Consider the following 25,443-nt stretch of genomic DNA (forward strand, 5'->3'; position numbering starts at 1 on the left):
AAACGAAATTGAAAACAAAAATGAAAACGAAAATGAAAACGAAAATAAAAATGAAAACGAAAACAAAAATGAAAACGAAAATGAAATTGAAAATGAAAACGAAAATGAAAACGAAAATGAAAACGAAAATAAAAATGAAAACGAAAACGAAAATAAAAATGAAAACGAAAATGAAAATGAAAACGAAAATGAAAATAAAAATGAAAACGAAATTGAAAACGAAAATGAAATTGAAAACGAAAAAAAATGAAAATCAATTTCGCTTTTCGCGTCGTGGCCGAGGAGTGCCAACGAAAAAAAAACGAAAATGAAATTCAATCGCGCCGTGGGCGAGGAGTGCCATGTGCAGTGTTACCGTTGTATTTCATTTATACTTACCATATTGGATTGTACGTCCTTCTGATAAACAATAATGATGTAGAGTTAGGCGTATCTACAATCTACATTATGTATTTACTTTAATGAGTTATTTAGCAAATAAAACTCAGTGAAATTATCAGTACGTAAACTCGTTATTTTGCATTGCATCACTGAATCGAATGACATCATATTCAAGCAATTCCCTTGGGTGAAATCGCTGTTAGTCTTTTTATATATTGCGGTTTTACCAACACAAAACTGTGCGAAAAACAAGAATATAATGTGCCATATCCGACGTAACATATCCTTATTGTGACGTCATATGTTGCTATTTAGACGTAACAAATGGTTACGCATTGCAGGTGAATTACGGCGACGAAGCTTCTTTTCGCTTGTTAAAATTAATTTACGAAACGAACGCTCGACTTTGTTCAAAAAAACTATATATATAGCGGGTATCAGTGAGACCAAGGAACATTTTGAGACCACAATTTTTGCTGGTCACCAGATAAAGGAATACCGTACCGCCTTTTCTTACGCCATGTCGAAATAAAGTATTTTGATAGTACAGCGTTAATTGTACTAATGTATATTGGGTTCAAAAAATACAGTCAAGTCGTAATGGTATGCCGTGATCAGGTAGCTATCCATTTACAAAGTGTAGAAGGACCAATGAACAGTATTATCATTCCTCAGCCTAATGATCTATAACTGGAGAATCAATTTATCAATGTCACGCTAATACTCCCCATTGTGAGATAACAGAAACAATTTCCCCATTGCCTTAACTTTGCGGAAGCATTGGTCAGTGAACTGTTTGAATATTCAGCAGTAGAAACAGATCCTGTTAAGTTTTATTAAACGATTGGATATTATTAAAGAATGGCCGATAAATGTGAAGAACTAGAACAGTGGAGCAAATTTAATAAGCAAATGTCGAACAAACGGAGACCAGACAAAAATAAGAAAGAATCGTGGAAAAAGCTTATCAAAAATGGACATCTTGTTGTACAGCAATACGAGCCTAACGTTTGCGGTAAGGCTCAAAAATATCCACGACGAGGTGCACGCATGTTTGTACCGTTTCACTATGAGGAAGTTACCCTGCACAACATCAAAACAGCTTGTTACGACCACTTTCAACTTGGAAAATCCTGTAGATGTGATATTCTCGTCGGTGAGCAAGGACCGTCATGTAGCATGTTAAATCAATTAACAAATCTAAACGTCCTCCACATACGATTCGTCCAATCGGAAACAGATGAAAACGAAGTAGACCTACAGAAGTCTGACGAGTTACCGTTTCTACACCCTCGCAAGAAACCAAAAATAGGCCAGTGTTCCAGCACGACGATAATACCGGCGTCGCGTGCATTGCCAGTTGTGCCTAAAAGTCTTTCCGTTCTGGAAATGATTCGTCTTGGACGCGTAATTGAAACTTCTAAACCTTGCACAATACAGATATATGAATTGAAAATTCCTAATATGGTCTGGTTTAACAACGGCAAAACGGTAAAATTTGATGTTGGAGCCAGAAGTTTCGGACAAGGTTCATTCAGAGAAGCATATAAAGCAAAGCCTCTTACTGTCTCCAGGGAATTTCAAGGAACTTGGGTACTGAAACGGTATCTCTCCTCTACATTACCTACAATCAAAGCAATAAACCAAACCTGTCAGGAACATACAAAAAAAATAGTTCAAGCACACACACTGGCTACTCACTGGGCACAAAAAATGAAAATGAAAGTAGAGAAGTTGGGAAAAGCTTCAGAATTTGGCCACTTTCCAAAATATAATAAAATATACTTGGGTCAGGATACAAATTCAGAGGATTTTGTCACTATAGAAGAATACATAGAAGGTGACTTTATAAAGTTCCTCTGCAATGATGGAAAGATGTGCTTAGCTGCTGCCTCTTTCTCGCCAACATATGAAAAGGCTGCATGCCTGGCTCATTATTCATACATTCAGTCCGACATGAAACTGTTACTGACAGATATACAAGGAAGCGAAACAATATTTACAGATCCGGAAATCGCATCAACATCGTTGGTTGATGGTACTGATGGTGCTTTTACATTTTGTGCAGGCAATTTATCCACCACAGCTATTAACAACTTTAAAAGTTCCCACATTTGCAACAAATTTTGCCAAATTCTTGAGTTAAACACACTGACAGTGGAATGAGCATTGGTTATTTATTTACAGAGGCATCATATAAAACAGCAGTGGAATCATGACACTTAATGGGGCATATGAATGTAAATATGTTCACAGCAATTATGTAAATATGTGTTCATTTATGATTCGTTTTGATTAATGATTCGTTTTGTTTCCTTTTGAGCAAATAAAAATGCATGAACACATTTGTGTGTTTCAGTTTCCTCTGAATTAGGCAAAATATCGGTCAGCATTTTCCTTACTTGCGCAGGTAGATAATCACTTGGTACACTGAGAACTCCAGACATTTCAGCAGCCTTTTTTAATATTTCATTTGATCTTTGATGTTTATTTTCGAGTTGTCGCGACTTTAATCCTTGTGGATTAAGCTCCTTCATAGTTGTGTAAACTGTGTCTCTAGAAACATTTAAACCATAAATGTCACGAATTTTTCTATGCATAGCCCGGTATCCTAGGTCTTTTCCTGCTCCAATCAGCTCTTTGCTTACAGCTTCACTAACTTCACTTTGTGTTACATCACCATCAACATATTTTAAACTAAAATGCATTAGTCTTCTGGATAATGTTCTCAGACTCCATTGATACTCTGAAAAATCTCTTTCCATGTATTGTAAAATGAGTTTTCTTGGAGTAGATTGACAAACATATCTTTCCAGTTCCAACCTAAGATCATCATCAGTTTTCCAATCGGTTTCCATTGTGAATTGAAACAGGAAACTGACTACAGAGGTAACTCACGCAGGCAACATAGCCATTACTAACTAACAGCGCTTTCACCCGAGGGAATTGCTTGAATATGACGTCATTCGATTCAGTGATGCAATGCAAAATAACGAGTTTACGTACTGATAATTTCACTGAGTTTTATTTGCTAAATAACTCAATAAAGTAAATACATAATGTAGATTGTAGATACGCCTAACTCTACATCATTATTGTTTATCAGAAGGACGTACAATCCAATATGGTAAGTATAAATGAAATACAACGGTAACACTGCACATGGCACTCCTCGGCCACGGCGCGATTGAATTTCATTTTCGTTTTTTTTTCGTTGGCACTCCTCGGCCACGACGCGAAAAGCGAAATTGATTTTCATTTTTTTTCGTTTTCAATTTCATTTTCGTTTTCAATTTCGTTTTCATTTTTATTTTCATTTTCGTTTTCATTTTTATTTTCGTTTTCATTTTAATTTTCGTTTTCATTTTCGTTTTCATTTTCGTTTTCATTTTTATTTTCGTTTTCATTTTCGTTTTTATTTTCGTTTTCATTTTCGTTTTCATTTTCGTTTTTATTTTCGTTTTTATTTTCGTTTTCATTTTCGTTTTCATTTTCGTTTTTATTTTCGTTTTCATTTTCGTTTTCATTTTCGTTTTCATTTTCGTTTTCATTTTCGTTTTCATTTTCGTTTTCAATTTCGTTTTCGTTTTCATTTTTCGTTTTCAATTTCGTTTTCATTTTCATTTTCGTTTTCATTTTCAATTTTATTTTTTTTTTGTTTTTTTTATTGTTAAGAGATAAAAAACGTGTGGCAACACTGGGCCACCATAGTACTGTTCTAAATTTGTGGTAATTTTCTAACATATGCTCTAATAAGTCTAATAAAGTAATCAAAACATAAGTACATGTTGCCAATTTATTAAAGCAGTGTCTTAAAATATGCTTTCCTGTGAGCTGCGACTTCTGTGGAAAAAGGTTTGACATGAGTTATACGGTATAACATGTAAAAAATTAGGTGTTTAAAATTTAGTATTTAAATTTTCAATTGCTTTAAGATTATTGTATACAGTAGGGTCGGGGAAGATGGGACACGTTTAGAACATATATTGTCCAAGTATACTAATCCTGTTTTAAACGGTTAACAACGGTCTATGGGAGTCGTAAGGATATAGTAGTATAATTATTTAAATGTTCTTTTTACTACCAAATAGGACAAGCAATTATATAAGTAAAAGTGTCCCATCTTCCCCCACCTTACTATACAAAATAAAACAAACCCGCCATACCTGTTTCTATGGAAAGCATATATTCATTTACTCGATGTCGAAGTCTTGTTCCTCTGAAACATATTCATATAATCGCTTTGGTAATTTGGAATAAATTTTATGATTAACTATTTTACGAAAACTTACCTTCGGGTTCATTTTCTTCGTCCGCAACTGCAAAAAATAATTATGTTATATGAAAGAACATAAATGATAGAGAAACATGTAAGACGCACTATAGTTGGTGCGTTAGACATATAATAGGTTAAGCCAGATGGTAAATGTTTTTATTTATCGCCAAATTTAGTGGTAAGGAAAGGACATTCAAATAATTATTCAACCAAATTCTCACAATTCTAAAATAGCGTTGTTAACTGTTCAAAACGCGTTAAGGAAAATGTGAAAATATGTTCTAAAGGTAGCCATCTTACCCCTTATAACTTTATATAGTTTGCACTAGTTACATTAAAATCTAGTATAGTAGGGTGGGGGAAGATGGGACACCATTAATACATAATATCCAAATAGCCTGATCGTGTTTTAAACAATTAACAACGGTCTGTGGAAGTCGTGAGGATACGGTTTTATAATTCATTGAATGTTCTTTGTTTACTTCCAAATGGAAAGAGGAAACTAAACGAAAAGGTGTCCCATCTTCCCCCACCCTACTATATTTATTTATGGTACAATTGTTTTATGTTAAAGTAAATCACTTTCCTTTCATTTCAGTTACTGGATAATGTTGAATACATTTGTTAGCACTTACCTTCCTTTGACTCGTCAACACCTAAAAGCAATAACAATCAGTTGGTCGTAAAAACACAAATAAGTAAGAAATATCAAAGATATATAAATGCGTTTTTATATACCGTTGTCACCGGAGCGACGTCGGTACCAATGGCGACGACGGTACCAATGGCGACGACGCCGATAACGACGACGTCTCCAACAATATGACTCTCCTTCGTCAACCAAACAGAGAAGTCCGAGCAGCAGAGTGATAAGCAGTAACTTGTTCATCTGTAAAGTAACAAGTTGAATTGTAGCTTTAACTTTGCTTATGTTGTCGACTTACTTTGAATTTGCAAGTGAAGAATCGAAGCGAGATGTTCATATTTATAGCTTAGGAATCAATTGTTTTAAAAACAGCTTTTTCCGTTGCTGCAGCTGAAAAAATCGTATGCAATCTACCAAAGCTCAACTTAACCCGTTTAATGAATATTGAACTTCCAAATATCCAAGCTGCAACAATAGCTTCGTATATCTTTATTGTTTGGCTTGGAATCTGTACCACCATATACACAATGCACAACTGTATTTAGCACGAGTCACAATTCATTCTTTCAAGGGTCAGGATATTAAGCAGTTAAAAGTCCACACTGTAACCGATTACCCAACAAAGCGATGTAGAACTAGCGTTTCAGTCTAGCACACTTCTGCGAAAGATAATCTTATAATTATTATATTGTACTATAGAAATGCAGAACCGTTTTTGCACAACACTACTCATGTCGTCGTTCACGCTAACAATAATCTCTACACATTTGACACCACATTTAAGCTACAATATTTTACTGACAGAAAAGGTCAGGAATCAATGCGATATTTTCTATTATTTTGCTATGGTGGTCCATGAGATCCAAGCTTTCCGCGGAATGGACCGTATAATGGGTTAAGTTAGTATATACTTCACCTAAATGTCTAAACATGTAGATCATGATCCAAAAGCATTTGTTCACGCGCTTTATACGCTGATATATATCCATTGTGTGCTTCTATCGCCAATTGTTCGACTGTTATAGCTTGAATTTCTGTGCAGATAGTATACGGAGCTGATAGATTTTGCTTTTTAATCTGTTTGCTTTTTGCCCATTTAAAATACAAGCCACGTAAAAAACTATGGAAGTTTGTATAGTAAAGCTCAGCTGAAAAAGAAATGTAACAGAACTAATCAGCTAATAAGAAGAAAAAACCTTAAGAGCCCAAATCACATCGTACAGAAAAAGTTCCTTCGACCCGGATTCGAACCAGCGACCTATGGATTTCTGATGGTTAACCAACTATACAGTCCACCGCTCTACCAACTGAGCTATCGAAGGGGCGATTCCATGGATAAACAACGACGTACTTGTCATGTGTCAATCAAATATTAGGATAAAATTGCAATTTAAATGGCGGTCCAACGTGCAAAACGTCCTTCGAGCCGGATTCGAACCAGCGACCTATGGATTTCTGATGATTAAACAACTACAGTCCACCGCTCTACCAACTGAGCTATCGAAGGGATGAACCCTACTCGGGCTCACTGTGTATTTGTACTGTTGATCGCTTAAATCAACGAACAGTTTCATTGTGAGTTCTGTATTCCTTTCGTTGTTTTAAATGGAAATGCAACAATATACGATGAAGCCCAAGAAAGAACTATATTTGTTATGTATGCCAAATACACTAGATACCCGCTATAATAAAAACACTGATCATAGAACGAAACAAACAAAAAAAGAGTACGCTCAAAATACAAGCTGTTATAATAACACGACTGTCCTCGCCATTTTCAACGTTCGATGTGTTCACAGTCAATATAACGACACAAAAGGGAAAATCTCAACGAAAGTATGAAATATTATATAAGAAGGTAAGCTGGTTATAACAAAGTCAAATCGTCTTCTTCTTCCTCGTCTTCCACTTCTTCTTCTTCTTCTTGTAAAGTGGAAAGAGACAGATCAGCCACAAGATGATGAAAGGAGACTCTCCGATTTTTTGCATGTTGTTTATCGGTGGATGGTTTTTGTTGAACCGGATTCTTGGGCTTTTTGGCAACTACACTCATTCGAACTTCACCGTTAGAAATCTCTTGTATGACATCATGTGTCCTAGCAGGAGCCGACGCTCTACGAACTCGTTGTTGACTTGTAGCGTTCTTAGCTTGGCCGCTAGATGATGATACAGGCTGAATTGAGGCCCGTCGACCATTTGGACGTTTTGCGAGACCTGAAGAGCGCTCTCGTTGTCGCTGCTGAAACTCCTGCAACAATTAATATCTCAATATATAAAAGAAGGTATATAATACTATACAAACATTATCCGCTTTTGTTGAAATGCAAATTTACAAGAAATAAAACTTTATAAACCTGTATATCGCGCGGATCTGCGATGATTTTACGAGCAGCTTTCGAGGCCGCAGGTTTTTGCCTGCTTTGTCCAACGAAGACAACTCTCCGTTTATTTTCAGTGCCTGCTTTTCCTACCTTATCCGATCTTGTATCTGCGTGACAGTTAAATTTAATATTATACACACGCATATTTTGTTGTTTTAGATTCCAGACATAATAATGTAATTGGGTGCTACGGTAGGGTAAGATGAAAAATGTTTTTATTCCCCTTTTCTTGTCCCAGTTTGTAGTAAATAACAAATATTTACACAATTAAATATTCCATTCCCATCCTCACGTAAATTGTTCAAAACAAGACCGCGAAATAGGATTTTAGGTGCTATAACCCCATTCCATCTTACCCCACACTACTACATTGAATTGTTTGCTGCTAAAACGTTTGTTTTATCCCATCAACGTCTCGTTTGCCATTTGACAAAAAAATGAAGTTTTGCCCAGTGGCAGACGAAACTTATTATTAAATGTTTTTAGACCGAAGAAGCCAAAAAGTGTTTACTACCCCATTTAATATTACAGGAGGCTCGTCTATCATGATCAAAGTCGTTAACGATACTTAAATCCACACAACCAATGTTACACCGCGATAAATAAACACTTGTTCTAATTTGGGAATATGAACAAACAGTCAGATGTCGAAATCAAGTCAAATCCGAATGTGGCCGTCAGCCCATATGTCATGTTTGCAAAACTACAAAACAAAACGCGTCTTCCAGTCTATTTTTTCAAAAGTTTTTGCCAGATTTAAATCATAAAGCCAAACCTTGCTGTCACGTGTGCAAATAAACGATGTGTGCCATATATTATGGTCGGTCAGTTACTTTGTGGATCTATGACAACAGAACAAAGGAACATCTGTTTGCTTATAAGTATCTAGTGGATATAAACTAAAGGATAGCTCTATTCCTAATGGTACTTGACACCGACGTGATCAATAGATCAAAAATACATAAAGTTTAATTTATAAGCCCCTCCAGCAGGTTATTAAAATAAATTCCAAGGATAGATTCTCATTGCAGACAAACGGTGTTTTTTATGTCTTTTATATAACCGTCAAACAAGTAACTACTTCTTTACTAACCGTATCCATTTCCCTGAAGTTTGTCCGATTCTATAAGAACGTTTCCACGCTGTTGTCTTTTGGACTGATACATTTTGCCTGAAACTTAAATCATCCCGTTTGAACCTACTGCTGCAAGAGTTTTAATGTATGTTACTGACAAATCACACGATAAAAACAGACTAAGATGTTTAATATACAACTACATATTTCCTCTACAAAGTAAAGCCATTCACACAATCATGCTGGCGACCCCGCCACGTCTTCATACATTCTTATCAACTTTATACGTGTACGGCAATATGTACTTGGGCAAGTTCCAATATATGCATTATTACTTAGGCTTATCTTAATCAGTACTGCGGTGCCTACATTAAATAAATCTGTCACGTTCTAACAATAAAATCGAATTACTTTTAATACATTATATACACGGAACGGTTTGCGCATACGCGTCGCAAACAAACTGGCAAGTAATAAAAAGTGACAGTCAAATCCATTTTAAACTTTAGATTGACATCAACACTAATTGATAAGCTGGAATTCAACTTTAATGTGCTGGTACTTTTGCTTGAAACCTACATTTTTGCGAATTGTTCTAAATACGACGTGTTTGCACCGTCTGAATCGATACCTGACAGTTAAAAATATGTTTTCATTCTGTTTGTTCGCAAACTGCCTGGCGAGGTTATTCATCAATCAGGAGAGAGCAAAATTTGTCGTTCTCTTTGATATCGCAGTAAAATTTATATCCTGTCATCAAATGAGGCCTCTGACAGAGTTTAATACGCATAAGTCAAATCAACACACTAAGCGAAATTACCTCGTTACACAGACCAGATTTCTTATACTGTGTAAATGTGGTTCAGCTAATGGACCTGCCAACAAGGCGTAATCGTATGCTTAAATCAACGCTTATATATACATATAAGCGTTGCTTAAATAATGATTTAAAATCTGTTCAATATTACCAACAAATTAAACTCGCAATGTACTGGCAGTCACACATTGCAAACGACACGAAGATAACACAGTACGTACGTTTCGCTTTACCATAAATTTTCACAGATAACGGAAAGTTGAAATGCTATTCTTAGATTTTTATTACCTTACGCTAAAAACGAACACCTGCTTAATTGATTGTGGCTTACTCTATTTGCTATCCTGATGTGCGTTGATAGAATTACGAGTCACGTTCCTACCGCAGAATCAACAGAAAAATTCGCGTTTTAGGAAATATTTTAATTATTGCATATAAACGTGTTATAAATTAGCATTGTACTTGGACGTTGTACTGGATCACTGACGTAAAAAACAATTCTGAGAAACGCATAAGCTACAGTTAACAACAAAACAAGCTTACTGGTAAAGTAAAATTAATTGTTTCACAGCAGACCTAAAAGTATGTATGGTAGGCTGTGACAATATATGATCCATGTTTTCACTTTATTTTCTCGTTCCATGGTAGTAAACAAACAAATAATTTTAACAGAACTATATCGTATATCCTTTTGACTCTAAAACAGCGTTCTCAATTGTTACAAATTAGATTGAAAATATGGCACTTTATGTGAATATTATTCGTCATACTCAACAGTACTATTAAACCTGTTATTAATAATATATGTAACAGCTAGGATTTAGGAAATTTACTGACTTGATAAATAATTTGTATATGATATGTTTCTAACTTCTGACGACTGGCACATTCAAAGCAACTTTGTAGATAGTTTCTTAAACCTATTTGGCTAAACTTCCATAGATATTTTACCAAACAAAGGGCTAATTTTTTTGCTTACTGTCCGAACCACCATCATATATCAAGCGACAGAATCTCGCGAAGTTATAAAAGAGAGTTTGTTATTCTGGCAGTTGTTGGTGGTGGCAAATATTTATTTTTCCAAACGCTATCTCGTTTTTCACCCACCAATACCTCTTGGTCAGCGCGGCTGTTTTTGGAAACGTGAAGGAATGATTTATACCGGGTTTTTAATTGCAAACCTGTATAATCAGATTATTTGAAAGAGAATTACGTGTTCGAAAAAGGGCGGATGCTGAAACTACTGGATTAAAACTGATGTTAACATATCGTCTCCGCTGCAAACAAAGTACATTTTAATTGATTTGAAAACCTAGAAAATAAAACAAATGTACAAATCGCGCAGATAACCAGTAACTCGGGTTTGTATTCCTAAGAGGTTGTTTGTATGCTAGGGCAATATGAAAAAACTTCGCGTGAGGCATTGAACGTATAGAAAAACAGTTATCACATATACGTAATTGCCATGACGTAAAACTAGTAAACGTATTGAAACTTAAAACATAGTGTAATTATGTTTTTCGTGTAGAAAATTGAATACAGAACGATAAAAGTTTGTAGTAAAAATGTTTCTTCCGCTCATTTACAAGAGATTGTCGTTACAAATGCGACAACTGCGTGTTTGCATACTGTATGTGGGGTGATGGTGATTCATTCGGCAAATTTACTGAAGTCGTACACCCTTAACCTGTGCAACAGCGCCACCAGCGGGACACTAAGTGTGGTTAGAACAAGCAAGATGGCGACCAAGGCGCTCACCCATGCTGGATAAGTCATTTTGACAATACCGGACCCGTCCCACGCGTGGTATATTGGAGATTTAATGATATAGGAGACAACGATGGTACCGAAACAACCCAGCAACAAAATAGGGCAGAGAAATTGCATACATGTCTTCCAGTAAATGTTCAGGCGCTGCCCGGTCATAAAGTGAATGTCGTTTCCCAACCTGTTAATATAAACCAAGTATTAAGTGTATTAACAAATCTCACAGTTATATCAAATTACAACGAATAGTTTACTAAATATAACTTGAACAGATTTGGTGCATCCGGTATAAACAGAAAATGTTCGATTGAGAGAGAAGTGGGGCAGCCAGAAAAAAAAGAGGTTTAAATAACAAACAAAAAAATTTTTTAATTTTTTTTTTGATTTAAAAGGGGGGGGGTCGCAACACCCTAAACCCCCTCTGGCTGCGCCACTGCACGTGTTTACAGAACGGGTAGCCTAGTATATATGCTATAAAATGTCACTTTATAATCTTCGCTTAATATTAAATAATAATTTATTTTTTAAAGAAATATTGTGTTTAATCTTCTGTATAAAAGCTAACATGCTTATAAAAAAAACAGTAGGAAAACAAACTTAAAACCTTATAGACAAGTAAGACAAACCCACCGTTTAATACCGTACAAAAAGGCAACGGCGAAAGTTTCACAAAGAACAATGTACAGAAGTCCCGTGCCTACGTACACGTCATCAAATATTTCGACCAGATAAATTCCTTTCTTAGTTGTCAAAGTTAGACCAATAATGAACATAACTGAAAAATAAAAACGCAAAAATACATAATACTTTTTGTAATTTAAACTAAAGCTGTTAAATTAGAGACGGATTTTTGATGTAAACGTCAGTCATTCTAATATTTGACGCATGTAAGCCATAAATGCTTATTAGATTGAATGTTTACTAGGGCTGTGGATTTTCCCTATTTTTGTTTAACCGTTAACCGTTCAGTTTTAACCGGTTAACCGGTAACCGATACAAGTGTAATCCTAATAAAAGCGTCTTGTTTATCGCTTTTCTTTCGCGAATTTAAAGGCAACTTTACGACGAACGTATGGACTATGCTTGCAATACACGGGCAAACGTTCTTAAGGTCAAAGTAATGCTTTCTTATTCATATTCAAACCTGTTTTAAACACCTGCCGTCTAAATAATCAACTTGTGAATTGCAATTATGACGCAGTTATTAACGTGTGAATTGCTATTATGTCGTAATCAATTGCCAGGTCAAACAATCGCTACTATGATGCAATGAATCCACGTGTGAATGCCTGCTTTTTCGTAACAAACACGCTGCTTGGCTGAGGAAAACATTTAAGTTGTGTATTACACCAATAAAGTGTTGCAAAACTAGTTAGCCTGCGGTATTAACAATCAAGATTGATGGCGTAATCGCCGTTGTAGGGCACGATCAAAGCAACAGCGTCCCTGCGCACTCTGTCTTATTGCAAAACAACAATCAACGAACGCGAACACGTGCCTTTCGTGTAAATAAGACAGATATTGATATACGTTTATGCCCTATGACGTCATAGTTCGGTTAACGACTTGAACTTTTCGTTAGCGGTTAACCGAATAGGTTCGGTTAACCGGTTAACCGTTAACTTTTCCACAGCCCTAATGTTTACCAAACAAGCCAAACAGTAATTTCAATATATATCCCTATAATAGGATGGGGGGAGATGGGACACCTTTTCATCTCCCCCCACAATACTTTATATTTAACATGTGTGAAGTAAATGATATTACCTATGCATAGCAATAATGCTAGTTTGGCCTTTGAAATCTTGCATCCCAGATCTCGAATTAAAGACACAATCCCAGTAAAGTTTCCCAACACGCTTCCCAGCCCGATGTTAACGATCATAAAGAAGAAAAGGACGGACCAAAAGTTTGAGCCCGGAAATTTCAAGATGGCGTCGCAAAACGAAATGAAGGCGAGACCTGTACCGCCGGGGATCTAAAATCACATTCAATTATGCGTGTAATGTAAAAAGGTGCAATTTATACTTTAAAGTGTGTTACACCGAATGCCTGACCAATGTCAAAAGTGCATACTAGTAAAATGACATTGCTGATTTACAGCCACGACCGCGATAAAGAAATCAAATAGTGCTTTTATTAGGGATTCACAGCTTTGATATAACTTACAGAGCCGAGTTCTTTGGCGGGCGAGCAGTCTTGTAAAAGGTCCGTTCCGTTTCCGAAAGTCCCATTGAAGGCACTGTTTAGAGTTGTCATGTTAACGTTATCGTTTGTCAGGGTTCCATTTAAAGTTGCATTCATCCTTTGCAGTGTCACCTCGTTTCTGATTGAAATAAAACATCATTTTTAATGTAGGTAGTTCAATTGTGAACATGTTTCATTAAAAGAATTGTTCCTGTGCTAAATTAGCCATGGTAATTGGGAACATATGCCATAAACAGTAGATAGAGTAATGGTGGTATTTTAAACTGAAAGGTTTGGCATTTAGGATAAAATTACGAAAACTTTACTTGATTCAAATAAATGTTATAAGTGTTTTGTCAATTAACCTGGCGAGGCAAAGCTTTGAGTTAGCGACCGCTTTAAATCCCATGACACCAAACACAATGAGTGCAACGAAGAGTGACGTAAAGCTATTTACGGTTGCCACAAAGATGGTATCAAAGATGCAGTTGTTGTGAGTTGTGGTGTAACTGGCAAACGCGATGTAGGTCCCCTGGCCCAAACCAATACTAAAAAAGATCTGAGTTAAAGCGTCGAGCCAGGCTGCTGGGTTCTTCAGTTTTTCAATCTGTGATGAGACGATTTTTAGTAAAAACTGATTGTATGTGGGGTAAGATGGGATACTGTTAGGCCTAAAATCCATATTTTTTGATCGGTGTTTAAACAGTTTACAACGAGAGGATGTGGTTTAAAAATCTGTAAAAATCATTGGTTTCTTTCAAATGGGACGAAAAAAAGAGAATGAAAACATGTTCCATCTTACCCCACCATACTATGTATGAACTTTTATCATGTAGTTGTGGGAAAAAAATATAATCACTCACGTCTGGTCTAAAGAGGTAGGCTATACCGGCCGCCGCCCCGTCTAATAGAATTGTTCGAATAGCGAACGCTGTCAACACGATGTACCTGAAAGCGTATAGAATTAAACTGATTATATTGGAATAGCACATGGGACGGTAATGCCATGTCATCGGTCTCGTTAGTGTGCGTTTTGACTGTTTTTATGACAGCTGACGAGCGGTAATTAACAGCTGCTATTGAGTGAAACCGACTGTCAGAGTAGAAGCAGTTATCCTGATCGATGTATCACAGATTGACTTACGGAAAAAAGACGGCAAAGTACATGACCTTTCCGGTGGACGATGTACCTCTAACAAGTCCGATAAACAGAGCGAACCACGCGACGAACGAAGCGGCAACCACCCACCAGTTCAGCTCCCCTGTTAATAGTTACCCGTTAAGAGCTCCCCATCATACAGTTTAAATGTAGGTCAACAGGAAACAAGAGCAGTTTCACATTGGTAAATACTAATACCCGTCTCGCGTTTCGAACACGAAGAATTCGGCCGGTCGCAGCCGAAAATCAGGTTATGAAAACAACCGGTCAGTCGAGAATGCTTATACTAACTGGTAATCCATTATAGTACAACAAAAGCACTCATTATACACGTTTTAGAATAATACCTTGTAAATTATGTATACGTAAAATCTGCCAGCACTCATGCACAATGTAAGTGGCTGGGAGATTATTGTAAAGTGAATTGTATTGGTTACGGCAAAACCCCCATACATTTTAAACCATCGTTGCTGTACAACGGGAAATGTACCCGAACTGGAATAAAATATACAGTGTATCCATCAGCCGTAACGCCAAATATACGTTACATGAACAATTTCGTACCTCCTTGATCGATGGTTACTGGCACATCCAGGGTTTCTCGGAACCAGAAATATGATGTAGGAGATGAATCAGCGCATTCTTGTACAATCGTAGCCGTCATGTTAATACCGGAATAGGTTACCGGGCACGACTCCCACGGAAGTGGAAAACGGAACGAGTTGGCTGTATAGAAGAATGCCAAGGAGAGTATGACGTTGTAGTACAAACCAAGAACTAAACACACCTGAGTAAAAGACACATGTGTAAAGCGAATAGTCAAAACCCCCAGAACCATACATGTAACTTAGGTTAATAAAAAAGCGAAACTTTTCTTGTTTATGTAAAATCGAGTGCGAATGACATATTCCATACACGTCTTGGACGGTCTGGTTTGTTTTAATGTATTGACAAAATGTGACAGCGTTACATAAACCAATGCGCGTTATTTGTAGCAATCCGTTACATCATAGAAGGATACCGGTGTCAAGTCACAGTTTTAAATTTCCTCTCTGCTTCCTTTAAAGATGTAGGCACATACACTCTCTAAGTCTACAATGATGTACAGCTCTTGCAATTTACCAAGGGAATAGATTCATCTCTACGCGCAAATCCAAGAGAATAACGTTATGTTATTAATATAGTATATAACTTACCACAAGTGATGCTATGCCTATACCGGTGGTATAAGGACTGACCCTACTCCACACGCCAATTGCTCCTTTCTTAGCCCGCTGGCCCATGGAGTATTCCATTAAGAGAAGCGGATAACCAACCACCAGTAACATTATGGCGTAAGGAATCAGGAAAGCACCTGCGATATGCAAGCTTTAACAAACCGAACGATATACTAAACAAATATAATATTACGGTGGGGTAAGACGGGTCATGTTATTGTTATTCTCTTTTTTCGTTCCATTTTATAGTATAGTAAACAAAGAATATTTTCATAGTAAACATAGAATATATTTACAAAATTATATAACCGTACAAAATGGTATAGGCCTAACCGCTGTTTTGGTGGTTCAGGAAACAATCGGATCAAAATTCGGACTTTATAGCATTCGTAGCGCGAATGAGCAATTCAGTCGAATGATATATTATTTACTAGGTCACGAGTGTGCTACGTTTACAGCCGGAATGAAACTCGGTAATTAAGTTGATGAAATACAGCTATAAAAGTCCATGATATGTCACCTACCTCCGCCATGTTTGTGACACTTGTACGGAAACCTCCAGATATTACCAAGTCCAACAGCATTTCCAAGAGATGTCAGAATGTATTCAGTCTTGTTGTTCCATGACTGCCGAGTCTTATCCTTGGAGCTTTCTTTCGACCCGCTTTCAATCACTCCAGTTTCCTTGTCGTTTAGAACTTGTAATTCCGAGCTGTCTTTATCGCTGGATACCATGCAGCGTTGCTCTTCCAAATCGTGCTTTACCATGGTAAATAACTGAGGGCTGTACAAGATTACAAAAGCTCTTAAGAGTTCTCCCGCAAAATAATGCACCCTATTACGCTTCTGTAACGGAGACAGAAACAGAGTCAGATTGTGCCGTCTGCTACACCAGTGTTGATGATGGCAGTTGCCTTTTTCTCCATTGCACCGCCGCCTTTTCACAAGTCGGAAAACAATCTCGCATTTTTGTGCGGTCATGCGTTCTGGGGTTTGCACCATACCTCTTGATTTGTGGCCACACATTCCTAAATACTCATATTTTACCTGCTTAATTTAAACAATTTAAAACAACACATTTGCAATATTCACGCGAACACGCTGAGTTCCCACGTGTTACATTTCATTGCTGAAATACATCGTGCTAATTTATAGCCAACAAAGTTTTGAATATTTGCTAACAAGATGTGCCCGGTTGATTGGTCACTATGCCTAACCTATTTAGGTTCAACGCATGACCATTATTCAAGCACCTTCATTTCTACGCAATCTTTGCTTTTGCCAGAATAATTAGTAATGTGTCGTCGTTAATTGTGTCAAGGTGTTGTCACAGTTTACGAAAACCAAATATGACTTGTGAAAAGCGAATGACAGGTTAAGCAATTTTTGACACTTTGATTTTGATTGAAAATACCCTTTGCTTTGCCGATAAAACGTAATTTGTGATGATTGCAAATGCTTTACCAATTTCTGCATAACACAATATATTGTGGTCCTTGTGCATTTTGAAATGGGTGGCCCAGTAATACACAGTACCAGCAAGGCAAGGACTTCCTTAGTAAGATGACCTTTTACTGTTACTTAAATTACGACCGCTCCTCTTATGACGTCTCGAAACAGCACTTCGCCTGTTCCCTCAAAACAAACCACACGCAGTCGAAATATCAGAGGGCACTACTGTGACGTCACGAACCCAAGTGACTGGGACAGTCGGCTTCGTTCCAGCGGCAACCATACACAACATGCCGAAGAAAAGCGTGATAAACAAACTTTCTGTGCTAGGGTTTAACTTTAACGGGACAGTGGTAAATCTGCTGTATCCTGTCTTTTTATGTAAGCTTGTTATTATTCGAACATAAATAAACGGAAAAATAATTTACATTTCGTAAATTGCAAGCACGTAATTTTCAATTACAATAGACTATTGCGTGTATATGTTATTTACACATGAAATTTGTTGTAGGTTTCAAATATGTTTAACATCAAAAGCAACATTAGGGACATTATTAGGTTTCACGAGTCATTCACCGAACTTTTAAACCAGCCCTTTGTTTTAGATGTGATGTGACGCACGGTGAGAACTATGTGAGCACGGTTTTATTGATCGACACAGCAGGCTACAAGTTAACAAACGGGCGTAAGTGAGAATTCGTGGTTTGCTTTTCTAGCTTACTGTAAATATTGTGCATAGGGTTGGCATAACATTAAAATTAGGACATTCTGACATTTTTGTAATCAGGACGATACTGTCTTTGTTTTAGTGATTAAATCAAATTTTGTGGAAATTTCGGATATGAGATGCGGTTTTTGTTACTGCGGTGGAGCAAGTTATACCACTTGTATTTACTTTTCTGCCCCCGGCGATTATAATACGTATGTGTCCCACGTGTAGACTGTGGTTTTCTTTTACTATATGTATGGAAATGCGAAACTATTAGTAGAACATAAATCGTGGTTACAGACATGTTAAAGAATTCGCGATAGCATCAACACAAATCGTAACTTGTGGAGTAGGTTTTATTTGATCTCTGGTGGCAGTTTCGATTTAAATATATAGGTCAACGTAAGAGTATGAGTCTAAATGCTAAGAAAGCAAAGCTTTCGGACTCGGAAATCACTATTGACATGACAGAAACTGTACCTGCAATACATGAAACATCAAAATCATGGGATGAACGTATTAGTCAAACGTCAATCGCCCATGGTGAAAAGCAACAGTTTGTCAGTTTGGTTATTTACTCGCTCGGGATTTTCTGTTGCTACCTTGTCTACGGTTTTATACAAGAAGGAATGTAAGTATTCTCTGTGTGGAGTTAGAATTAATATCATTCGTCGTATTACTGGCTGCAGCGGCTACACACAAAACGAAATTTTGCGGTATTTAAATTTAGACGTTTCACGAGGTAATGCCACGTCAAGAAACGAATTGCTGCGTCACCATTCAGACGGCGCACTGACATCGTATTTTAGTGTCACACGCGAAATTCATCCGATACCTCGCTACTTTAGTTTTCGAAGCCTAAATCGATAAATGAAGTGGTTGTATTATAGGTTAGGCAGATGAGTAAATTATAACACATAACTGCAAGGATACGCGTGTTTTATATTGGAATAAAATTTAATTTAAAACCTATTTGTGGATTTCCTTACATGGAGGAGGTTTCATGTATATTTGACACATAATGGGGAAAATAGCCAGCCATGCACGGGCCTAAGTTTTAACAAATTAAACTCAATACACAAACTGGTATTTTTACTGATCAGTAATTAATATTGTATTATTATGTAGAGAATAACTAGGGTAACAATAAATAATAATTGGTCATCATGCATGATCATTCACCCAATACATCAAAGCTTATGTTTTGTTTTTTTGGTATTTTCTTTTGTTACCTCTTGTTTGGATTTGCACAAGAAAAAATGTAAGTTCTAATATGTTTATAAATATATATGTCTGGTGTACAACAAATATATGAATTTCAATTGTAGTTTAGGTTTACATTTTAAAAAGTTCTAACAATTTACTGTTACAGAACAAGAGGTGATTATGATGGCGAAAGATTCACTTTTTCCCAAGCTCTTGTTTTCGTTCAATGTGTTATTAATGCCATATTTGCCAAAGCAAGTAAGAACAAGTCTGTAGTGAGCTGTAACATGTGTGTATTGTTTAACATACTTATACCGTTTTGACTTAACATTTTTTTGTGCTGTGTTATTAATATAATTTTATTATTACCTATAATTATAATACCCAATATTTTTTTTAGTGATCGTCTTTTTGACAAAACCTGAACAAGATAAGACACCGAAACCACTGTATGCTGCTTGTGCATTTTGTTACATGGGAGCTATGGTTGCAAGTAACCATGCCTTATTATACATTGCTTATCCTAAACAGGTATTCTTATAAATTATTATTCTTAAACCTTTGTTAATTATGATTACTGTTGTTTGGTGTGGATATACTATTGACCACATGAATTATCTAGTATGTACATGTGTAAATTATTTAAATTTGTTTACGGAGTATTACCCACTTGCTAAAACATGTTGGTGTAAAAACAAGTTGTTTACCATATGTCATTTTACTAACTTCTACTGCTCAATTCTCAACCCATTCCCTAACATATTATATATTATTTTTGACTTTGATTTTCAGGTTCTTGGCAAAGCTTGTAAACCTATTCCAGTCATGATTCTTGGTGTACTACTTGCCCACAAGAGATATCCAATAGCCAAGTATTTCTGTGTGTTAATGATTGTGTTGGGTGTTGCTGGTTTTATGTACAAAGATGGCAAGGATACTGGAGACTCAGCTGGTTTAGTTTCATTAGGTTTTGGGGAAATTCTGCTGGTAAATTTGACAGTTTTTATTTTTTACTAGTTAACTTATCTGTGTAATAGAAGTTGGTTTTAAAATAACATGATTTGTATTAAAATAACATGATTTCTTTTAAACACAGTTGGTATCTTTAACCCTTGATGGTTTGACTGGAGTGACACAAGAAAGAATGAGAGCTCACCATTTTACGAACCACCATTACATGATGCACAACGTAAACTTGTGGTCATGCTTTCTCCTAGGAGCAGGTTTGTTACCTATTTCAATACAAGCATAAATTCCCTGGTCATCATTACTGTATTAACCATTAATCTAGTATTTTAAATTCAATATTTTATGTTATTTATTATTATACAATCAATTTTTACTTTAAATTATGTTATAGCACTACTCATAACCGGAGAAGGTTCTCAGTTTGTACAATTTGTTATGAAACATCCGAAAGTTGTGACACATTTAGCCATGTTCAGTGTCATGTCAGCACTTGGTCAGCATTTCATATTTTTGACAGTAAGTAGTTTTTGGTTTTAGTTTTAATTTACACCGTCTTGCATGTCTCCTGTTATTGATAGTACATAAATTTTAATGCGAGTAACTATTCTTTCCTAAAGATCCTTTATACTTTGTTTCAGGTTGTGACTTTTGGACCATTGACCTGTTCAGTTATAACAACTACTAGAAAATTCTTCACAATCTTATTCTCTGTTTTGATTTTTCAAAATCCAATGAACACAAGGCAGTGGTTATCAACTGCCCTTGTATTCACAGGTACTGTTATAATTAGTAGCTGAAACTATTTGTAATATAAGCCTATGTTGTTGTAAACCATATCTATGCTTTAAGATTATACACATGGGGTTATTTTTTCTGAGCATTTTAGTCGTTTAGAGATTCATGTTTTTCTGCAATTCTAATATAAATTATATATTACTTGGATTGTTTTTTGTGTTATACATTCTAGATCATAATTTTACACACTTTTAATTTAAGGATTTTTAAAGATATATAATCAAACCTTATCTTACAGGATTGGGGCTGGATTCAATTTATGGCAAATCGCTTAAACCAAAACTAAAAATCTCCCAAAAAGAATGACATGAAACACCTGCAGCTGCAGCACAACAGCTGAAAACTCATCCTTGAGTGAAACATTTTCAGCCATTGCCATACCAAATAGAGATTTTATTTATTGTTTTATCTTTCAGCAATATTATGTTCTATTTCAACTCATGGCCTTAACTCAATAAAAGGCAACGTGAGCAAACCTGTTGTCAGATTTGATATTGAATCAGTATACATTGTAGTATTGTTTTATTTTGTTACTGAATCAGTTAACATAGACATTGTTTATTAAACACAAATAGCGCTATTTAGTATATGTATGTGTTTAATAGTTTGTACAGGTTTTGGTTTAGATACTGGTGGTTCAACAAAACTTGTTGTTGTTGTCTCATTGATTAAAGTAGCGAAAATTAAAATGCTTACGACCTATTGTTTGAAAAAGCTGTTTTTTGGCTGGTATTTCTTTGTTTATTGAATACAGGCAGTTACACATCATTTTTAATATAGAGAACCAGAGTTCGTAAAAATACTAAAAAAATAGCACTTTTATTCATTTGGGTAAACTGAAAATCTCTACTTTAAATGAATCGGCGATGCCAGTTGGTATATAAAAAAACGGCGTTGGATGGGCATACATTTATTTATTCACACACAATAGCCATACAGTCTGTTATGTACAATTCTATGTTGGAACTTCATGGTCTGGCGGCCACAAACCGCGAGGTCTGTGACGTCACGGGTAGTTTCTCCTAAATATTGGTCACAGGTATCAATGTGAATGGTTTTGGCTTGCAGTTTACAATAGCGGTCGTATTTATTTATCTTTCTTAAGTATTTATTTATCTTTTCTTAAGCTTATCAGTGTTTGTAACCTTAATTAAATAACCGTGGTCACAGTTTTAAAATAGGTTGTGTGTTGATCTCGTAATTCATCAAAAGTTTAGTTCTAGACCTCTAGTTGTACTATGTTTGTTGAGTTTGTCTGTGTACACCAGACGCCGAACACACATCATACAATATGTGCAGTGTGCTTTTTTGCGTAATGCAAATTTCTCATTGTTCGTTTTTGTTCTGTTTGGCCTTATCTGTTTTGTTTCCAATATATTCTTACCTAAGCAATCCTTAGAAAATAGAATACTTATAGATACAAACCTACTGGCCAAGCATGGCTTCTGCATCTGTGAACAACAAGAAGCCAACTGCGGATAAGCTGCCAACCCTGGTTCTGGAGCGTATATTTTCCTTTTTGTCCCTTGAGGAACTGCAGTCATGTTCCCTAGTTTGCAAATCCTGGTTTCACTACTTGAATGATGGAAATAATGATGTCTGGAGGTAAATTGTTGCAGTTTATTAGTTTTATGGTTTGAACAAGAAAAGATACATCCAACAGAATCAGTACAACAGTTTATGTTTACACAATAAGGCTGGTATGTCCTGATTTGGTTAAAAAATACAAATATACTGTTCATATGCCTTTGACTTTATATGTTTTGTTGTTGATTATACAAGAATTCAAGAAACATGTTGCCAGTTTTATTTAAAAGTCCAGAATTATGCAGTTGGTACTGAGGAAACTGTGGTCTAAATTTTAACATAGATTGACTATCTGTTTTCTTTTAAGGCTACAATGTGTTCAAAAGCTTGCAGAAGAAGCGTTAAAGTCTGATTTATTGTCTTCCCTCCCAACTTATAAAGAAAAGTTAAAAGCATTCCATCATTCCTGGAACGCGAATGACTGTTCGGGAAATATTTACATAAAACCAGATGGGTTTACACTTCACAGAAGGTAAGAATAAAAAGTTTAAAAAAAAATTCACAAAAATTCGCCTATATACATTTCATAAGGTGACATTTTGAAAAATGTTGATATGCTCTTTTAGACAATGCAGAAAATCAAACAGGGTAAATTTAATTAATTAAACCCGTAATACTGTTAATGTCCAATGCAAATTGTGTTTTTTATTGACAAACCTGCATTGTTGCTTGTGTGTATTATTTTATTTATTATAAACCACAGACCAGAAGCACAATGTACAGATGCAGCTCGTGGAAAGATTGGATTTGAATCTGGCCGACATTCTTGGGATGTTCGCTGGCGGGGACCAGTGGGAACTGTAGCTATGGTTGGCGTGGCAACTAAAGAAGCGCCCCTACGTGTAGGAGGCTATAAACCCCTTCTAGGCTCATCAGATCAAAGCTGGGCATGGAATTTAGTCGATAATCATTTATTTCATGGTGGTTCAAGAAGAGACACCTACCCAAAGTGCAATAATCCTCCTAAATACCAGGTATTGTAAACATAAATCCTTAAAAATTTTTATATAGGCTACTTATATACCTTATGTGGTGTATGTAGTAGACTTTAATTATCCTTTACTGGGGAGTTATTCAAGGCGTTAAGCTGTTGACTTTCAACCAAAACACCTCCCTTTTATAGGTTCCATGTTGTTAAACTTACATTAGTGATTTGTGAGATTATGTTTGGTTTATTGTTTCGGACCACTTATTTGTAAAGGTTGGGTGTGACAGCTGGCTCCCATTCACAGTGAAGTGTTTAAATTTTATCGTATTGACTGCATGAATATTTTATAGAACACTTAATCACATTACCCAGGGTTCGACTGGGTAGAACGGTGTGTATTACCATTTCAAAGGGAATGTTACTTAATTTATGCTTTTGTGCCAGCTCTCTGAACCAATGTGGATTTTTATTATTTCAACTTCCTGTAATACAAATATACACTAAGCAGGGATATATCATGAAAATTAGGATGTATTAGTATCACTAGTGCTGTTAATGTATATTGGAAATGTTCAAATACCAGACCATGATTTACAAGTTGGTTTATATAGACTGTTAGTGCTGGCCACTTGTTTAACTAAGTGTGTTTAATTCTCAGGTTGGTGAGAAAATAACTGTAGTTTTGGATATGGAGGACAATACGCTTGCGTTTGAAAGAGATTATGAATTCCTAGGCATCGCTTTTCGTGGGTTACCACAGACCAGACTTTACCCCTCAATATCAGCAGTGTATGGAAATACAGAAGTCACGATGGTTTATAAAGGAAACCCCACTGATGGATGACCAGTCATATTATTCTACTTAGGAAAAGCAATCGGTCACATCAGGACTGTGCCTCCGGCGAAACTGGTTCCCAAATTTCCTCTGCTGCTTGTAAACTGTACCTGTAACAACCTGGATATGCAACCCACCTTTATTTTGTAATGTTGAATATGTGGCTGTTGAGATGTTTCTTAGTCAACTACAAGGTGGCCAAATTTTGAACAAATACCTGTGCACTGAAAATCGCTATTGGTTTATGTAGTGAGCTTGGTGAATGTGGCGGAGGTAACACCATTGAAGAATTACTGAATAATTGATAAATACCGTGGCTTAGTTTGTTATGTCACCACCAGCCTTCCTCTTGCTGAAGTTAGTTACCTGTAATCATGTTTCTTGCAACACCACACAGTCAGTCAATTCAGCAGTTGATTTTGAAATTCCCGCAATCAAGCATACATAAACGCTTAGTTATTTTTCCAATGAATTGAGCATTCACATGTCCAGTTCTATTAGTTGCCGTTTTAAACATGCGAATTTCACATTGCCATGTCTGTTATCATGTTCTACTGTTCAAATTATGTGCACTAGCGTAAGTGGATCTTCTTTTCAAATTTTATTTTTGATAGCTTATTTTTTCGTTGAGCCTGCTTTTTGTAAGCAAGGTGTATGCTGAAATAAATGAGCACAGTTAAATTGACCATACTGTGACAGCACAAGGACTGTCACTTAAATACCCATGTTGTGTGCGTTTCTTGCAAATTAGTGTTTGACTTCAAGTAAACAGAAAATTTCTATAATGAATGGTCACACATTCCAGTCACTGTGCAAAATAATGTGAACTTGCTGCCATGTTTTCCAATTCACTTCTACCTTTTGTTGTTTGACCAAGCTTAAAACTGGTAAAATTGGTGCAGAGTCTTTAAAGTTTGTTTTCCCGCTTTAAAGTTCAATTCCAAGTTATTCAGAACAAAGTTAAGGTCTCTGCACTTTGAAAGAGTATCTTATTAATAAAACATGCAAGCCAGCAGTTTCTTGTGTATGGTACACATAATTCATAATGTGTATTCA

General features: G+C 36.1%; 4 protein-coding genes, 1 long non-coding RNA gene and 1 other non-coding gene across 7 annotated transcripts; 2 read left to right on the forward strand and 4 right to left on the reverse strand.

Annotated features, from left to right (window-relative positions):
* Positions 1–4,165: 4,165 nt before the first annotated feature.
* On the reverse strand, positions 4,166–5,644 carry LOC149733761 (uncharacterized). The gene is made up of 5 exons (XR_016385250.1): positions 5,396–5,644; positions 5,293–5,313; positions 4,674–4,700; positions 4,548–4,600; positions 4,166–4,224 (listed from the first exon to the last, which is right to left on the reverse strand). It is a non-coding gene; the product is annotated as an uncharacterized LOC149733761 (long non-coding RNA).
* A 1,076-nt stretch (positions 5,645–6,720) lies between these two features.
* On the reverse strand, positions 6,721–6,810 carry Trnay-gua (transfer RNA tyrosine (anticodon GUA)). The gene is given in 2 exon segments: positions 6,721–6,756; positions 6,774–6,810. It is a non-coding gene; the product is annotated as a tRNA-Tyr (tRNA).
* A 118-nt stretch (positions 6,811–6,928) lies between these two features.
* On the reverse strand, positions 6,929–8,947 carry LOC149733763 (uncharacterized). The gene is made up of 3 exons (XM_089880595.1): positions 8,778–8,947; positions 7,658–7,791; positions 6,929–7,551 (listed from the first exon to the last, which is right to left on the reverse strand). The coding sequence occupies exons 1-3, from the start codon at positions 8,848–8,850 to the stop codon at positions 7,171–7,173; spliced, it is 588 nt and encodes a 195-aa protein (XP_089736721.1). The 5' UTR covers positions 8,851–8,947; the 3' UTR covers positions 6,929–7,170.
* Positions 8,948–10,849: 1,902 nt separating this feature from the next.
* Positions 10,850–16,786, reverse strand: LOC149733764 (sodium- and chloride-dependent transporter XTRP3-like). Its single transcript, XM_089881488.1, has 10 exons — positions 16,431–16,786; positions 15,886–16,043; positions 15,254–15,476; positions 14,675–14,792; positions 14,394–14,478; positions 13,896–14,137; positions 13,513–13,669; positions 13,111–13,321; positions 11,974–12,118; positions 10,850–11,524 (listed from the first exon to the last, which is right to left on the reverse strand). Exons 1-10 carry the CDS (start codon positions 16,672–16,674, stop codon positions 11,227–11,229), a joined length of 1,881 nt encoding a protein of 626 aa, XP_089737614.1. The 5' UTR covers positions 16,675–16,786; the 3' UTR covers positions 10,850–11,226.
* A 1,527-nt stretch (positions 16,787–18,313) lies between these two features.
* On the forward strand, positions 18,314–21,751 carry LOC149733765 (solute carrier family 35 member B1-like). Of its 2 annotated transcripts, none has more exons than XM_089881496.1 (8): positions 18,314–18,698; positions 19,440–19,531; positions 19,674–19,804; positions 20,066–20,260; positions 20,370–20,496; positions 20,634–20,758; positions 20,881–21,016; positions 21,276–21,751. In XM_089881496.1, the coding sequence occupies exons 1-8, from the start codon at positions 18,478–18,480 to the stop codon at positions 21,341–21,343; spliced, it is 1,095 nt and encodes a 364-aa protein (XP_089737622.1). In that variant the 5' UTR covers positions 18,314–18,477; the 3' UTR covers positions 21,344–21,751. The 2 variants fall into 2 exon arrangements, with proteins under 2 accessions (XP_089737622.1, XP_089737623.1); XM_089881497.1 differs by lacking the exon at positions 18,314–18,698 and adding an exon at positions 19,165–19,328.
* Positions 21,752–22,090: 339 nt separating this feature from the next.
* LOC149733766 (F-box/SPRY domain-containing protein 1-like) lies at positions 22,091–25,402 on the forward strand. The gene is made up of 4 exons (XM_089881502.1): positions 22,091–22,642; positions 22,932–23,096; positions 23,328–23,598; positions 24,211–25,402. Exons 1-4 carry the CDS (start codon positions 22,476–22,478, stop codon positions 24,394–24,396), a joined length of 789 nt encoding a protein of 262 aa, XP_089737628.1. The 5' UTR covers positions 22,091–22,475; the 3' UTR covers positions 24,397–25,402.
* Positions 25,403–25,443: the final 41 nt, after the last annotated feature.

Source organism: Ciona robusta, chromosome 7 (genome assembly GCF_009617815.1).
Source record: "Ciona robusta chromosome 7, ASM961781v2".
NCBI lineage: Eukaryota > Metazoa > Chordata > Ascidiacea > Phlebobranchia > Cionidae > Ciona > Ciona robusta.